Source organism: Python bivittatus, unplaced genomic scaffold (genome assembly GCF_059951505.1).
Source record: "Python bivittatus isolate LINGU-HERP-01145 unplaced genomic scaffold, Pbiv_v1 ctg000840_np1212, whole genome shotgun sequence".
Lineage (NCBI taxonomy): Eukaryota > Metazoa > Chordata > Lepidosauria > Squamata > Pythonidae > Python > Python bivittatus.
This window is the reverse complement of record NW_028277113.1, coordinates 46,705,691-46,724,172: the sequence shown is the minus strand read 5'-3', so window position 1 is coordinate 46,724,172 and position 18,482 is coordinate 46,705,691. Positions and strand designations below refer to the sequence as shown.

At 36.5% G+C, this 18,482-nt stretch overlaps 1 protein-coding gene across 1 annotated transcript in view; it reads right to left on the bottom strand.

Annotated features, from left to right (window-relative positions):
* Positions 1-18,482, bottom strand: part of NKAIN3 (sodium/potassium transporting ATPase interacting 3) — a 179,247-nt gene that overhangs the window by 41,526 nt on the left and 119,239 nt on the right. Inside the window, exon 4 of the mRNA XM_007421874.3 lies at positions 3,030-3,227. Within this exon, the coding sequence (XP_007421936.1) occupies positions 3,030-3,227 (198 nt within the window). The remainder of the gene's footprint in view (positions 1-3,029; positions 3,228-18,482) is intronic.

The window sequence follows — 18,482 nt, the reverse complement described above, 5'->3', positions numbered from 1 at the left end:
GTAAATGTCCTTTCACCTGACAGTTTTGAGGGATTTCTTTGTTTATCAGACAGTTTCTCTCTCTCTTTCTCTGTTTTTGAGGGTCTTGTTTCTTCGTTTCTCTTTGAAATGGAATGATAGTATCAGAGTAGTGACTATCTCATAATTTCTATATATAATAGAAATTATATTTCTATTCTTATGGAATCAGAATGTGTTATGCCATCATTTTAATTTTAACCACCATCTTCACCATTGCATCAAGAATAAAAATCTTCCATTTCAGAACAGAAAACCTTTTACCATCGTCTCTGACTGATCTGTATTTTCCCAGCAGGTCATATTCTGCTAAAGTAAGAATTACATTGGCTCACAACACTTACTTAAAGGGTACTTTCTAATCAACTTGCATTGTAGTGATTAATAATAGCTGTGTGCAAAACTGGAGTCCTACTGAAAATCTTTTAGCAAAGCAATTGCATATTTAATCAGAGCGCACAAAAGTATCTGGGATGATTCTGATATGACTGAAGTCATGTGAGGACTTTTTTTTTTAAAAAAGAGTATTGTTACATCTTTCACAGAAAAGATCATAAAGTTCTTAACTCAAAGCCCACAACATTCAAAGATTCTCTGCTTTTGATATATAATATATGGAATGTATAGGACAGCCTAATCTATAACTCCCTGTTTAATATATGCATGTTCTAACACACTGCTGTGCGATGGAGCTTATAAGAAAAAAAGGTAGTGAGTTTGTCTGGATTATATAATTAAAAGAACAAAGAGGCCATTGCATTAGTCTAATAAATAACTTTTTCATCCTAATGGTCAATTACATGTAATTGACAAATCTAAAGGAGATGCCTTTTACTCTTGGAAAAGTAGCTTCCCTTGATGTTTTGAAGCTTACCCGAGGCATATAATCTGCTCCTGGCTAATTAGAGCAGCTCACTAAGTCTTCTTTTCCATTCTTGTTTTTGATTTGATTTGCAAATCGACATAATGCTTCACTCTAATTTGCATAATAAAGTAATGGCAACAGCCATATTGCACAAACTACCTATTTCAAATGATTCCATTAATAATGTTTTCTTAATTATTACACTATTCATCATAGTATTTTCCCCCTCTCTTGCAAATGAGGGGAATTCATTAAAAAAATAAAGGTTACATCAAACAAGTAGAGTTAAGGAAGGACCAGAGGATCTCATGAAAATATAAATATTAATTTGTCTAAATTTGGATTAAAACTTTAACTCACATACAAGATGAACATGTTTAAAATAATATTCTCTGCATTACTATGAATTTTATTTACCACAGTCAAAAACTGCTACCATGGAAAGATACCGTCTCTTGCATGCCTTCTCAGCAGTAGCCCCTTCCCTTGGGACATTCTTCCTTTGGAGCTCAGGATGGTCCCAACCTTGCTAGCCTTTTGTAAGGCTTTAAAACCTGGCTATGTGCCTGAGCCTGGGGTCCCAAAAGTGTTAGAGGTCCCATTACCTGATTACTGTAAGAAGCTGCAAGGCTCAATTCCCAATGAAAGCAACTCCCATTGAAACAGTTTAAGGCAGGGTTCCTCAACCTTGGCAACTTCAAGACAGGTGGACTTCAACTTCCAGAATTCCCCAGCCAGCAAGGGTTGTCCACCTGTCTTAAAGTTGCCAAGGTTGAGGTTGAGGAACCCTGGTTTAAGGTTCAAAGAATTCATTTATTGAAGACTAGTGTACAGTTCTAGAGCATTGCTGAGACTAAAAGCCTGCATGCACCAAACTCAATTTTACCCCCTTTCCCTTTCACCTCCCCCCTTCTATCCCATAGTCCTTCTTGCACATACCACTGGGTCTCTCCTGGTCTCACGCTGGTACGACCTTGGGCATTCCTAAGAAACAGATAATAGTCCATGTGCGCCTAATGGTTCACCTTCTAGCTCTTTCTCACCTCCTCCCTTTCTCTTGTAATGGCAGAAATGAAGCAAGCAAACTAGCAGGTTGGTCTAATTGGTTGCTAGGCTTCCAGCAGTTGCACTGTTAATTCTTATGTAGTTATTATAATAATTCTTGGCTGCCTATATGTATAATTTGTAATGGTTTTAATGGTTTTAATGATTGAAATTGTTCACCATCCAGAGTCACTTGGATTGAGATGGGGGGCTATAGAAATTGCATAAATAAATAAATACATACATACATACATACATACATACCAAAGATTCAGACTGTGAGCCAAATCACTACTTCTTGCGTCTGCAGAACACCTTTAGGAGCCTTGTTTTTGACATTACTTTTATCCTCTTTCATGGCTACCTCAACTTTGTTGAACTAGACCTTCCATAGATAATTTACCTGTAGGTGGTATTAGAGAGTACTCTTGTATTCGTAATTGCAGATTCATTCCTGGAATAGCTGAGCATAGTTCCTAATGAAGCCAATGTGCAGACAAGGCAAAGGATGATTTAAGTGTTTGGTAGAGAACATTGTGCAGGTTATTCTGTAGAGGCCTGAAACAATGACTTTCTACATCAATGGGCAAACAAATATGTGTGTACAATATGCATGTTTTTTAGTGTTGCTACTGATGAAATTAAATTTAAATTTGGCCTCTAGAAAAAAGAAAATTTCCTGACAAACTTGAAATATAAACTAATAATCTTGTATGTTAATAAGAAGCCTCTTCTAGGAGCATCTTTGGCATTGAGAAAGAAACTGAAAAATAGAGCCATATTTTTGTTGTTCCCATATATTATTCATCAATGTAGCTGCAGATATATATAGCTTTCACTCTTGGCACTAACAAAAAGAACTATAACTTGCAAAGCTATTACTGAATTTTGACCAGATAGGAGTGTAAAATTTTAAAACAAATTTCATATCAAATTATATGAAACTTTTTTTAAAATACCTCTTAATTCTTGGATTTTAAAAAAATATTTAAGTGGCTGAACAGCTAAAAGTGGTTCAAGAAAGCAGTGTGCAGCAGTGGCAATATGGAAATAATATAAGAAGGCAACATAAAAATATCCATATAAGTAGTTGTCAACTTACAGAGAGTAGTATTTGGATGGCACTGTGAATGACCTCTAGGTACTGGAAGTCAATGATGCAACCTGTCACAGAGACATAGGAAATATCATCTAAGATCCCAGGGGCTGAAGGGTGCACCTCTCTTCGTATGCAGCCTGGTCCATGTTCTCGCCACCAAGATCGATGCATTGAGATGTTAAAGGTCATGAGATCTGTTTCCTAGTAAATGAAGCAAAAGAATGCATTTTTAAATAAAATGTTAATAGTATAATTTAATATAAGAAGTATATTGTTGTATACTGTCCAGAGTCACTTTGTGTGAGATGGGCAGCTATATAAACAAACAAACAAATCCAAAGGAAATCCATGCTACAACAGTATTGTTTAAACAGTGAAGATTAAAATTGCCTGTAAAAAATCTGATCTGTCTCCTTTTGGAAATGTCACATGTATCTTACAACCTGAACAGATATTTTAATCTCTATTCCCAAGCATGGAAATAAAATATTAGCTAAATTATAGAATGGGCAGGGCAGAATATATAACCTGTTTCTGGGAACCCAGTGAGCTTTGCTAAATTCAGCAAATTTGATAACATACAGAATATCCAAGATAATTCTGAGAAGAAAAGTACAACTTTGTTCTCTCATGAATTACTGAAAGCATCTCATGAATTCTAATGACTCCTTACTAGCTCAAGTACTAAACACTGTAACATTTTCCCTGCACATCAAGGAAGGTTAATGTTAAGAAGAATTTGCAGATGTTTTATTTCATGGCTTCAAATTCTAAAGTGAAGCTCATTTCTTCTAGCATTAATCTCAGTGCAGAGATAACGCTATACCATGGTTAATGCTGAAAACCAAAGGGACAGGGAAAAGAATATATATGATTTAAAAGAACCAGAAACATTCCATACGCACATAAAGTTACAGTCAGGTCTTACAAGGCCTGTAAATTAGACCTGGTTTCCTTTGATTTTAGGTACTCTGTAAGAAAGGGAAAAAATCTCTTCTTCTAAATTCCTGGTAGACACACTCAGATTCTTCCTTCATAAACTTCCTCAGAGCACTACTTGCATTCTCTAGGTTAATTTTTATCTTTTCATTCTTTGCCACCTATTGTGGATATTAAGTTTTACATATTCATTATTTTTTGCTCTCTATTTTTCTTCCCTCACCCTTATGAGCTGGCTGTCTGAATTGCTTTTACATGTTTCAGGATCCAATGTTCCATAGGTGTTATACAAATGATAGAATATGATGATCTGCTGGAATAAAGCCCATTGAGGAGAATGTGTCCTTCAGAAGTGAAGTGTTGAGATCAGATGACCTCATTAGAATGATAGATTGAGTCATTAGTCATCACTTAGCTTTGCATTATAATGCTGTTAATAATGTCTAGTCCTGTCCCCTTATAAAGTATCATTGCCATTGATAAGCTTGATATCAACTATTCTTAACTGTCACCATTGATGGGCCAGTAATTTAATAATCTGCATCTTACAATGTAGAGAATACTCATTGAGGGAAAATATGTACTGTTAGTATTAAAGATTCAAAACACTTGCAGTCCATCCATCCCTGCTTATGGTAGTTCTTTTTATTAACAAATTTGTTGCATCCACTTGTGATCAAGGAATCACCATGCTCAAGTTGTTTTTGTTGTAGAAGACTAGGAGATATGCTTCGTTGGGTCTACTGACTTCAATATAATTTTACTTACTTACATGAAGTATAGTGATGATCTAGTAACCATTGAGGAGATTGACAGGATTCAAAATGTTTGACATTTTTATGTTTATTTATTAATACTCAATAGAGATCAGGACTCTTTAAAGATACCATACTTCATATTCACAGAACAGACTTCTTGAGAACTTGACACAGACTATACATGATATATAATATATAAATTGTACTTCAGTCTCTAATTCTTACCATGTAACTCTATTATATTCACACTTTTAGATCAAAATTAATTAATAATTTTAATAAAATATTAAAATTAAAATAAATAATTTTAGATTAAAATTATTCTAGTCACCTGCAGCTGGGAATAAATTGGCGATGCTGTTCAAGGGCTGAGAAATTATTCAAACACTTCTACTATCTTTCAGATGCTTTCATGAACATAAAACCACACAGGTTTCATTTGGTTTGCAGGTTATTTGTGACTATTTATTCTGAGCTTCCCTGATACTGTGTTAACTTAACTCACCATCTCCAATTTGGAGTCCACAATGTATTAGATGTCAGCTCCAATGACAACTCTTCTAATTAATATACTTGGAAGGGAAATCTTGGGAAAGATTCACCTATTTCTATTTCATGTATTTCTTCTTACTTTTTTGCAAAATGAGTAGTTTAGAGAGCTACTCATATTGCAAAAAAGTAAGAAGAAATACATGAAATAGAAATAGGTGAATCTTTCCCAAAATGTCCCTTCCATATATATATTATAGCCCATATATTTTTTTAAAAAAGGATTAGAGAACAGTATGCCAAGAAGCTTAGCTAATTAAGCTTTTTAAACCAAGTACTAGTCTTTTTAACTTGTAACTCATGTTAATTATATTTCTAGATAGTACCAGGAGGCTACCCAGAGAACTAATAAACATGGACTTAATCGATGAGACGGCTTGTGCTTGCCCAACTGGATGTTCCTTTCTTCCTGCAACAGTACCCCAATCCCCCAAATTCAAAACAGTTTTCAAAGAGAAGAATGGCTTTGTGGGAGAAGTAGATGACCGTAAATGCCTATATCATAAATTGTGGGTCCATTCACATTTTACTGAGTTCCTTAAATTTGCCCCATCATTACCCACAGATAATTCAACTACACGTCTCTATCCCTAACAGAAAGAATCTACATCATTGGGAAGATTATGAACACTATCAATTAATCACTATGAAATGCCACTGCAATCTGAGTATTTTTGTTCTGTTCTCCCTTGGACCCATCATACACGCTACATTTTTGCTATTGTACCATATAATCTTTTTCCTATAGACAGTGGAAAAGAACTTGAATGAATAGAGCTGAAGTATATAGTTTTCTCAATCTTCAGTTTCAGTAGGATTTACAGGTAGTCCTCGACTTCCAACCATTTGTTTAACAACTGTTTGAAGTTACAACAGTGCTGAAAAAAGTGACTTACAACCAGTCCTCGCACTTACAACCATCACAGTGTCCCTGCGGTTATGTGATCAAAATTCGGGCCCTTGGCAACCAGCATGTATTTACAAATGTTGCAGCCTCCTGGGGTCATGTGATTGCAATTTGCAACCTTCCCTGAGGGCTTCCAACAAGCAAAGTCAGTAGGGGAAGCCGGATTCACTTAACGACTGCGTGATTTGCTTAATGACCATGGTAATTTGCTTAATAACTGTGGCAAAAAAGTTTGTAAAATTGGGCATGACTCACTTAACCACTGCATTGCTTAGTGACAGAAGTTCTGGTCCCAATAGTGGTCATAATTCAAGGACTACCTGTAGGCTAACACAATCCACAAAACCCTATGTCTTCAGTGACAATTTTCTTCTCTATTGTGATTCTTGATACAGTGTTAATGGCTGAAATAACAAGAGTTGAAAGCCATTAGCAGTAAGTATTTCTTAAGCCCCTTTTCCTCCTGCATCATTTCTGAGATCAAAAGTTATCTACTTTACTGACATTGGCATTCTTTTAATGACATCATACTGGAAAATATTTTAATAGGAAAGTACCACATTGGAATACATTAGCTATGATAGTTTCTTCTGGAGTTTTTAAGTATGTCTACCAAGAATTCATTGCCAGCAGAGGACTTTAAAATTATTCCCATCTTTTAAATATCCCCTAATACAATAGTTTACACTACTGAAAAGCATGTGTTTGTTTTTTTTCAAGGAAGCATTTGGTCTCAATAAATCATTAAAGCCAAGGGATTTCATTCATGGGATGGCAGATGAGCATTTTTAACACAATGGAAGTAACTTCCCTTAATTGTTAGTTTATAATAATTGATGTTACAGTATATCAAGCTGTTTTACATCACTGAACTACATCCCTTTACAGACAGTTAGGCATTAGCTCTATGGGAGAGGGAATTGCACTCAGCAAAAGCAATACTGAATTCTTGCCTCTTTTTATGTTACGGAAGTTTAAGCATTGGATAAAGTGGATTATAAGACTAATTAATAGACAGGCTGGTGTTGTGATAAGGATATATTCGCACCAGTACTCTAAATCTAAGATTATGTTTTGCATGTTATTGTTTTCTGTGTTGTTCTTCACAAATGCCCAGTAGAGATTGACATCTGTATATCCTTTTATCCAAATGGTCAGCTCAGTTTAGTTTTTTTTTCACCTCTTTAAAATAGTCCTTGATCACCTGTATCATCTGCCAGAGAGAAAAAAATATGGAAAGAGAAAATTTTAACATGAGCAAAGCTAGAATAATGCACATTAAGAAAAGAAAAAGGGGAAAAAATGAAAGAATTCTGATGGTGATTATTGTTGTTGATATAAAGTACTAATGAGAAAAAATCTGGAATTATGACTGTGAGAAAGGTGTAGCAAGACAACGTTCTTCTAATTACATCAACATTTCTCCATATTTATGTGCCACATTGGAACTTACGGACACTTAAGTGACCAGAGTGCTTACTGGATTTAAAATCAATGACTATGCAAATTTTCACCTCAATGGAAATCTCCTGGACTTAAGGTCCATTCTCAGCTCAGAACTGGGAGATACTGTTGTGGGTGTGGGGTTCTCTGGGATGTTGCTGCTTATTCCCGCCCCCACCCCCAAGTGGCAGGTGGAAGAGGTGTGATGATTTACCCTAGTTTATCCAGGAATTAGGTGGTGGTTTCTACCTACGTCCACTCTGATGAGGCCACGAGGTGGTGTAGTGTGTATGTTGCTGGAGTCAGGGACAAATGGCTGGCTGTTAGGCTTGGATCCTAAGTGCTAGGCAGAAGCATCCAAATGCTGAGGCAATAAGCCTGATAGGTGGGTGGTGAGTTTAGTGTATGAATAGGGCCCTTTCACTTGGGAGATAAATGCTATGGGTTTGGGATGGTTAGTGTCTTAAGGGCACAGGGGAAGGAAATAACATTGTGGTAGTGATGAGCAGGGAGGAGAGATATGATGGAAGTCAGGGGGTAGTTTCCTCTCTAAAACTTAGGTTTTGGGTGTGGCACTAACTGCAACTCCAGGGTGGAGGAGGAGTGATGGAGTGGCTACAGTAATCTAGTGGTTGTCAGGGCACTGTCCCACAGATGTTTGGGTGTGGCACCCTGTTTGTAAAGTTGTAAACTACACAAACCTCCTACTGTGTAGCTGCCTCCCTACCCAAACTGTTTGATTCTGTGGGTGGGCTGGCTGTGGAGTCCCCCAGACTTATGATTCTGTGGGACTTTAACCTGCTGTCTTTGGGCATGGAATTGAAGGCAGATCAGGAGTTAATGGCCACCATGGACCTGACACAGGTTATTGAGGCCTGGTATATGGTTGGTGTGTGTGTGGGGTGTGTGTGTGTCATATGTTAGACCTGGGTTTTCTCTCAGGGCAGTGACAATGAGACCTGAAGCTGGAGAATATTACCATCAGTCCTTTTTCATTGACAGAACAGTCACAGAAAACTTTGTGCTTAACAGTGAGTTTTCTGTGGCATTTCCCACTGCAGGGAGGAAAGACCTATTCAGTTGGGGCATCTCAGGTGCCTTTAGGTTTCCAGAGGGAACTTTGTGTTGTCCCTGAGACTGTGATGCACAGCCTAATGGGTTCCCTGGTTTCTAGAGGACTTCTGGAAGATGAAGTAGCAAAACAGATGCTTAGAGAGCCACTGGAGAAACAAGAAGAGCAACTCTGATTGAGCACAGTGCCTTTCTCAAGGATTATCTTGTGGCAATAAGATCAGCGAAACATAATTATTTTTCTATTCTTATAGCATTTTCCAGTTGCTGGCTGGAGACCTTGTTTAGGGTAACCCAGTCTTTCTTGGGTAAGGAAGGGTCAGGGAAGGACTTGCAGGGCTGCTCTGAGGAATATTCTTGGAATCTGGCAGATAGTCACTTGGATTAACTCTGAACTGGACTCCCACTGTGCAGGTCCTATGGAGGCGAGTGAGGCATGGTCTGGCCTGGTTATCTGGGATGAGTCTGAACCTGTTGATCCGAGTGAAGTAGACAATGTCTTTGGGGCTACTGCGGTGACTACCTGTATGTCAGGCTTTCGGATAGGGTCATGTAGTTGGATACATGTGGTGGTAAACGCAGCTTGAGAGAGGGGCTGGCTCTTAAAGAGGCAGTGGACCTCCCCTTCCTCAAGAAACCATAATTGGAACTAACAAAATTTGACAATTTTTGTTCAGTTTTCAACCTTCCGTCCAAGGTCCTTGGAGTATTCTGATGATGTACAGTTGTACATCTCTGCTCTTGGCTGATTAAGTGATGATATCAATATTCTGTTCTAGTGCCTGGAGACTCTTGGAGATTGGATTGGGAAGAATAGTTTTTGTCTCAACCCTGGCAGGGCCAAATGACTGTGGGTTTTGGACCTATCTGGAGATTTTCCATCCTTGCCTTGGGAGAGGATAGCACTCCCCCACCCAGAGACAATGTACAATTTGGGGATTCTCTTAGATTAACAGCTCCTGCTCAAAGAGTAAGGTGGCAAACGTGGCCAGGAGTTCCTTTGCATAACTCTTCCTAGTGAACAAATTGCACTCGTTCCTTTACCAGGAGGTTCTCCTCACGGTCACTCTTGCCTTAATCACCTCTCAGTTGGATTATTACAATGTGCTCTACATGGGGCTGTCCTTGAAGACCATATAGAAGCAGCTCCAGAATGCAGCAGCCTAGGTAGTTATGGGCACACCTCAGTATACCCATGTAACATCTCTACTTTGTGAGTTGTACTGCCTCTCAGTAAGCTTCCAGGTGCATTTCAAGGCACTGGTTATCACCTATAAAGCCCTTGCACAGGACCACATATTTTCAGTAGTTTTTACTTGTCTCACATGCTGCAACAGTATGACATGCTCAAGGTCTCTTCTTTGAAGCAATGTCCCGATGGGATTTAGGAGCCATGCCTCGTCTGTTGTGGCATCTACCTTGGGGAACAATTTCCCTTCCCACCCAAGATTTGATTGTCCCAATCCCTATTAATCTTCAAGACTAATTCAAGACTTCAAGAAGACTCTGAAGAACTGGCTGCTCCCACAGGCATTAGGCATCCTAAGACATGCACCATCATGTTAGATGAGCATGTCTTAGAAGGTGGAGTATCTGTTGGAATGCCCTGATTGTGTGTTCGTTGTCTTGGCTGATTTTGCTTTGTTCCTGGGGATATTATAACTTTGTTTTTCATGTTGTAAGCCACTCAGAGTCACATTTTTGTGAGTTAGGCAGTTATGTAAACCAATAAATAAATAAACAAACAAATAAATAAATAAATAAATATTTTCAGTACAATGAGGCAGAACTCCAGCTAGTGCAGATATTTGGTCAATGCAGAAGATTTCTATGAGAACTGACTTCTCATATCCTATAATAAGTGTTTCTACATAAGGTACATTATATTTAAGTTCAGTGAAAGAACAACTGAATATTGTAATGGTCACACATTATTTTATTTCACATAAAATAAAATCTCTGTACATTTACATAGCAAATAAACCTATCAGCTGACACAGCAGGAGAAAAATCCTATTATTTGGCATTTATTTATCAAACGCCAAGCAAAATTAGTTTGTTGTAGAGAATCAATAAAAGAGAATGAGAATTTATCTGTATCATTTTCTTCAAAGATCAGAAAGATAATGGAATACAGCAGAAATAACTATTCCAGTTAAAAAATTGGAAATTAAGGATTATACTATTTTTAAAACATCTTGTGACTTATATAAAAGGTTAGCCTTCATTAAAGTAGACACTTAACTCTAGAATAAAATGATTAATGACACTTTTCAAATGATTTTGGAATTTATTTTTAAACATCCAGGAGAAATTCAGTTCATCCAATTACCATTACATCAGATAAATGTCCGTGATTCCCAAAGGCTAATTAATACATACTGAAGTTTGAAATGTAAAAGGTGAGTAGATAACTATTCTTATATATGCAGGCTTTGAAAGTAATGGAAACGTGCAAGTTTTAAAAGTGAGGAACAAATTTAAATGGGAATGCCTGGCAGGAAAGTTATTCAGATCTGCAGACAAACAGGCTCAGGGACAAATTTATTAGCCAAAGGGAACAAGAATGGAGACAATATGGAAATAGAATGTTATCATTTTGATTAAACTGATTATGTGCAATCAAGTTGGTGTTGATTCTGAAGGACTACATAGATAGACCTTCTCCAGAATAATCTTTCCCCAACCTAGTCCCTCAGGTCTTCCAATGATGCACCTATTGATGATGTAATTGAGTCCATCCACTTTGCTGCTGGTTGTCCTCTTTTTCTTTTTCCTTCCACCTTTCCCAGAATTATAGACTTCTCAAGAGAGCTATGTCTTTGCATAAAATGTCCAAGATATGGTAATTTGAGACCAGTCATTTGTGTCTTGAGTAAGAAATTTGGATTGATTTGGTCTATTGATCCATTTGTTTGCTTTCTAGGCTACCCATAATATTCTCAGGATTCTGCTCCAATGCCAGAATTCAAAAGTATCAGTACTCATTCTATCCTGCTTCTTCAAAATCCAGTTTTCCCTTTCATACAGAGTCATAAGGAAAACCATTGCCTGCATGATTCTGACCTTTGTAGACATATTAGAGTATCTGAATATTTTTTCCAAGGCCTTCTTTGCTACCCTACCAAGTGCTAGTCTGTGGCCTATTTCTTGACTGCTGGTTCCTTCACTGTCCATAGTTGACTCTTAAAAGCAGAAGCTAACCACCACTTCAAAACCTTCATTGTCAATTCTAAGGCCAATTGCTGTGTCTGTTGTCATAATTTAGACTTTTTAATATTTAATCTTAGTCCCATTTTTTCACTGTGCTCTTTGACTTTTATTACTAGAGCTTGCAGATTATTTGAATTTTCAGGTGTCAGAGGGATGTCATCATCATAGCACAGGTTGTTGATGTTTCTTCTTCCAGTTTTAAAACTGTGCCTATTTTCTTCCAATCCAGAGTTTCTCAATATATATTCAGCATATAGGTTGAATAAATAAGAGAATATTAGGTTTTGTATTCATCTCCTTTTCCAACTTGGAGCCAGCCTGTTTCCCAATGTTCTATCAAGACAGTGGCTTCCTGACCTGTGTATAGGTTTTGCCTAAGAAGAATGGGATGTTCTGGGATCCCCATTTTTCTAAGCACATTTCAGAGTTTTATATGCTCGACACATTTGAAGATCTTACTATAACCAATGAAACACATATTGATTTCTTTTTGATATTTTTTGCCTTCTCAATTATCCAGGGTGCACTGGTAATACTGTATTTTGCTCCTTGGGCTGTTCTAAATCCAGGTTGAACATCTGGCAATTCCCTTTCCAGGCAGGGCTCTAATCTGCACTGGATAACCTTAACATTATTTTGCTATTATCTGAAATTAAGGACATTGTATGATAATTTGCATTCTCTGTTAAGTCTCCTTTTTTGGCAGTGGTATATAAATTGACCTCTTCCAGTCTGTTGGCCACTGTGTCGTTCTCCAGGTTTGATGGCATAGTTTGGTTTGAAGCTTTACTGATTCTTCTTCTGTTGTTTGCTGTATTGATATTCCTTCAATTCCTGTAGCCTTTCAACTTGGTAATGACTGAAGTAGTAATCTAACCTTGTATTCTAATACTAAAGGTTCTTGTAAATAGGAAATATAAGATAATGATGTTGAAATCGCTACTGTACAGAATTTCAGTATATTCCTTCCCCCTTTGTTTGGTCTTCTATGAATTAATTACTTTATGTCCATTGGTGTATTTTAATGTACCAATTTGAAGTTGAAATCTTCTTTTGAATTCAGAGACCTTTTGGAAGACTTTCCTTGTTTTTCCATGTCTGTCTCCATCTTCAGTGTCTTTACTGTTATCAGTGTATTATAGTTTTTTGTATCTTCTAATAGCTCCCTGAAATTCTTCATTAAATTCCTTCTTTTGTTTTTCTTGGCTCTGTCTTCTCTTCTTGGCATTTTCTTCTGTTTCTTGGTCTTTGGCAGTCTCTTTTCACATTCATCCTTAACAATTCTTTGATTTCATTCCACAGTTCCTCTTTAAAGCGATTCCTTATATTCTCCTTAAAAATAGTGGCTGTATGCTCAAGATCATATTGTGGAAACTGGTTGGCTATGTTCAGCTTGACCTGGAACCTGAACATGAGCAGTCCATGGTCTGTTCCATAGTCAGCCCCTGGCCATGTCTTTACTGTTATAACTACACTTTTCCACCTCCTCACGCTAATAATATAGTCAATTTGATTTATGTGTGCTCCATCTGGTAATGTCCATGTATACAAACATAGTTTTGGTTGTTTGAAGATTGTGTTAGCAAATATTATCATTCACCATCAGTTAAAAATTTCAGGAAGAAAAAAATAAGTTTACTAGTGTGAAGTGTTTATTGATTTTTCGTAGATAAATGTGTGGATAAAAACATACATTGCTTAGCATTGAAGCAAGGTGCCACAATATTAACATCAACAAGTATTTTAAAAGCCTGTTGATGTGAATTATTTATTATTTATATTCTGATAAACTAAGGCAGTCTCCCCCAACCTGGATGCATAGAAATCCCTGGCTGTTGCTGAGAATTTGGGAGTTCATCCCATAGCACTGGAAGAAGTTGAGGTTGGGGAGGTTGGAGGTAGGATATTTTACACTCAGAAATGATACAGGGCATCCTCAGGCACAACACATTCCTCCAAAAGAGTGTTCCTGATGAGTTTGCACAGTCCCATTCAATATGGCCTTCTCACAGAAGCCACTGAGATGTGTTGCCTTAGGATAAGGTGCAAAAGCACTATCTCTTTAAGGGAGATGGAGTCATCCGGGTTTCCAAAGTACAGTATTTTTCCGTCAATAAGACGCCCCCATGTACAAGATGACCCCCACTTTTCCAACCCAAAATTAAGAAATCAATATTTTAAAGATAGTGCAGAACACATTTTTATTTAGTAATTAGTTAACATTTACCTGATACACTCGGTGGGAGGAGGTCCAAACCATCTCTCTGCAGCTCTATTTCCAGGCTCTTTTGCATAACTGATTACATTCAATCACGAGTGAAACTGCCGATAGCTTGTCTCTGCAAACAGACTTCCTCTAATCGGTTTGTTCAGCATCAGCTGACGTCAGTTACATAAGGCTCGTGATTGGAGGAAGTCTGTTCGCAGAGACAGGATGGGCAGTTTCACTCGTAATTGGAGGCTCGTGATTGGAGGAAGCCTGTTTGCAGAGTCAAGCTATTTCACTCGTGATTGGAGGCTAGCAATAGGAGGAAGCCTGTTTGTAGAGACAAAGTATGGGCAGTTTTGCAACCGCGCGGTTCTCTCCTCGGCTTACTTCCTTGAATAAGACGCCCTTCAATTTTTAGTGTAAGGATTTTAGAAAAAAGTATCGTCTTATAGTCAGAAAAATACGGTAATTCTGTTTTTTCTGTGGAATTTTTGGTCTGATCTGCATAGAGGGACTGCCACATATTCCTATTTCTGCTTTAAACAGGGATCAGACAAATTCATGGAGGATCAAACCAAGTCATTTAGTCCTGATTACTATGGATTATCCCCACCATCAATGGTAGATGCTTTTGGATACCAATGGTTGGATAATTTGTCCAGGAGAGTGCTATTGCTCTTATGTCCTGCTTATTGTGGGCTAGGGTTAGGGTTGGGGTTAGGATCTAATTGGCCAGTATGGGAAATATATTGCTGGATAAGAGAGTCCTTTGAAGTGATCCAACAGTGCTCGTATATTCTTTGAGAGACAAGTGGAGAAACAGATTGTGCCACAAATGATGATAACACTAAAGCTAATTTAATATCTAAAACATTTTTATCCAAAATTCAGCAATGAATGTGCCCAGTTCTCTATTGTTAACTTTGCATTAACATAATTAGTTGATGTTTGGAGATTTGATGCAAATATGTCATCTTTTTGCTTAGGAACCATTAATTAGGTTAATTCAACATTGAAGAAGAGAGTATCTGATACCTGAAGATTTTTTTTTTCTTCCTAGCATTTTTACCACAGGTGTAGGGTCTTTGTATATTTGAAGACTATCTTAAATAAAAAGGAAATAGATCATTTAAAGAAGTCATGATACAGCAGTTCATGTGCAATGACTGACTGATTGATTACAACATTCTTGTAGTTCAAGAAACTGTAAGCAATGACATTAACTTTCCTCATAAAGCCGTCAGTAGCTTAGGGGCAACTCTATATTTGGAATGGCTTAGTGTCTTTTAACTAATATCTCATTTTGCATTCATCTGACTGAAAAGATCCTTTGGGATCTATAACTCCTATAGTAGCTTGAATTATAATGATGTAGGTCTGACCCTATCTTTCATTTTTGCATAAAATTATTCCAGGGTGTTGTATATATGTAACATATAAAGCCAGCCTAAATCTACAGAGATGCAGCATCAACACCTCTGTTGAAAACTGCTTGTACAGCTAAGAAAAAATTACTTTTTTAACATAGACTCATTACCATTCTGAAAGTGGACTACCAGCACAGCTTTGCATTTCCAGCATGGCAATGGATGCTAGCTGGTATCTGTAGATCAGATTTGGGTATCAGTAAGCTATCCTATATCTAGCTTGCAATTAGGTGCATTAGTTCCTGGGAATCATGAAATTATAAGAGGAGCTGACTCCACATTCTGGCAAAAAATATAGGAAAGATTTCCAGTTGGGAGATAGTGAATAAGATAACAATAGAGTATTATTACTGACACTTCTTTGTATCACAAAGATAATAAGGGCTGAGATGCTGCTTAGGCTTGCATGGTAGAAATCTTGCTACCATTGGGTTAGAAAGGAAGCCAAAAGTGAACTTGCTAGGTTAAAGACATCAGAAGTCATAAAGATGCAGGATGTCTTTTTCTGCATCAAAGTCAAACTGTTTTATTAAAGATCTAGGTTTGAATTTCCTAAATAGAAATGTGGCCTACTTCAATTCCCAGTTTTTTATTTCCCTCTCTTGCTATGAATTCTATTTCTATAAAATTTGTCATCTAATTTGGATTTTTTAATGATCATGTTGATGTTCAGAAAATTGAAAGTAAAAGTCAATTATCTACTGTATATGCAAAATGAATTGTTTTATCCATCTGTACACCATAATTATGAAGACTCAATAATTATGAAGATACCCCTTTCCTAAATTGGAGAAATAACTTCTGATAATCTTATTCATTAATTCCAAATCAGAAGTTTTAGGAATATCAAATAAAGTCTTTGGTTATTTTAAACACAGATGAAGAAATACTTATACCCAAATATCCCCAAATGCACTTCTGTGCTGTTAAAATAGTCAAATAATACAATCTCTACACTATTATCATATACAATGCTATCAATTTAGAGCGTTGTCATGATAATTCAAGGTGCAGTATTTTATCACATTTATATTATCATTCTGTGCAAATCTTCACATCCTGACACCTGGCTGATGAAGAGTTCTGGAGAACTCAAAAGCATTCATGACCTTATGCTATTTCAGTTGATCCTACTAAAAGTACTACCTAACAATGGATTTTGGATTTTTAACTCAGACTGTAACTCTAATTTTAAAAGCTTTAGAAACTGACTAGTAGGTTTTTTTATATAATAATTTTATTAAACATTACATTTAACCAGATCAAAGTGAATACAAACTACAGAAAATAAAAGTATAAAAAGAAAAAATAGAAAGTGCAGAAAAAAGGGAAAAAAAGAATAATATAGAAATAAAAATAAAAAACAAATAAAAAATAAAAATATAGCAAATAAAGAGAAAAGAAATATATAAAGAAGTAACTTTCCCCTATGTTACAACAAATATAAACAATTTTAACAACTTATCACCTTCTCTTAAAATGCAACAAATGATCTTTTCATCCCATATCTCATCTCTTATCTATAAACAGATCCTTAAAATGTTGTCATTCAATCTTGGTCAGTAAAAGTTCATTAAGGGTTACCAGAAGTAACAACAAATCTATTTTAACCTTGATCAGATAAACTCACTTTATATTCCTTCCTTTTACTTTTAACAATATTAATCTTTAACCCCTTCAAATAATGTCCTAGGTCTTGTTTTCATTTCTTATTACAAACTCTTCAGAACTTTAACAGGTCTCTTTTATAAATCCAATATAAGAAAGTTATCCAATTCACTTTTTTGGTTTGTATATCCCTTTTAATTATTAAGACATCAGCTGGTTTCATTTGTATATCCATGTTACATCTTTTTCCATATCCTTCTTGTGGCTTTTATTAAATCCACTTTTAGATCAAACTCAGTCTTGTCGGGTGAATGGCAGATACTTTTAAGATTAACTTCTGGGTCTATTGCTCACAAATATCCTCCAATATGTCTGTTAAAGTATTTTGCTCCATTTTGTGTTAATCAGACAAATTTAAGTGTTCTTCTCCTTTAATTGTAATCTTTAGTTCCTTCTGGTTTCCTCTAGTACTTAATCTTCAAAGTCCCATCCTATCATGTTTTCCTTTAAGAGTTCAAAACAACAGCATTTTCCCATGGGAAGGATTCTTATAATTAATTTCAAAATCTTATTTCAAATCCATCTGGACCCTTAATCCATTTATAACTTTCCAAAATCAACATTCTAATCACTCTTTTGCTGTTTATTAAAAAAAGAGAATAAGTCCTTAAACTTGTATTTAAAACTTCTTTTGCTAAGGATTGAAGGAAACTCACCTTGTGCTATAAAAAACTTGTTGATCCAAAGGTTCCTAATAGCTGCAAAGCAGTTAAGAAGCAATTTCCAAAAGTGATTAAGAAATGAGGCTCAGCAGAACTTTATGTCCATAAGGCTACATTGCGACTGGGAGCTTGGTGGAAATCCCTTGACTCCCAGCCACTCAACTCATGAACCAGCTACAGAAACCTTGGTTCCTGCAGTTGACTCATGAGGAGCAGCTGTCTGGAGTGCAAGTGGGTGATTTCACGATCTCTCCTTTATCCAGAGAGACTTGGCTGGCCAGAAATTGCCTTCTGGCTACCAATCTCACCGCAATGCTGTCTCTGTTCCTTCAGAGATGCTAGTTCGCCATGAATCCTCACCAGAATTGACTAGTAGTTTTATTTCAAAAAGTTATGCTATTGTTTGCTAGCCACCTTTTTAAAGAACAATTATGACATTACAATATTTATATATTTGTTCAAGCAGCAGTATCTGCTCTTAGCTTGTTCCAGTAAAATTAAATAGAATTTTCTGCAGTTTGTTAAGCAAAGAACACCTCACCAGGGCAGTATTATGTATATAAAAAATAATTCAAACACAAATTTTAGGAGGTAATGCTGGATTTTTCAG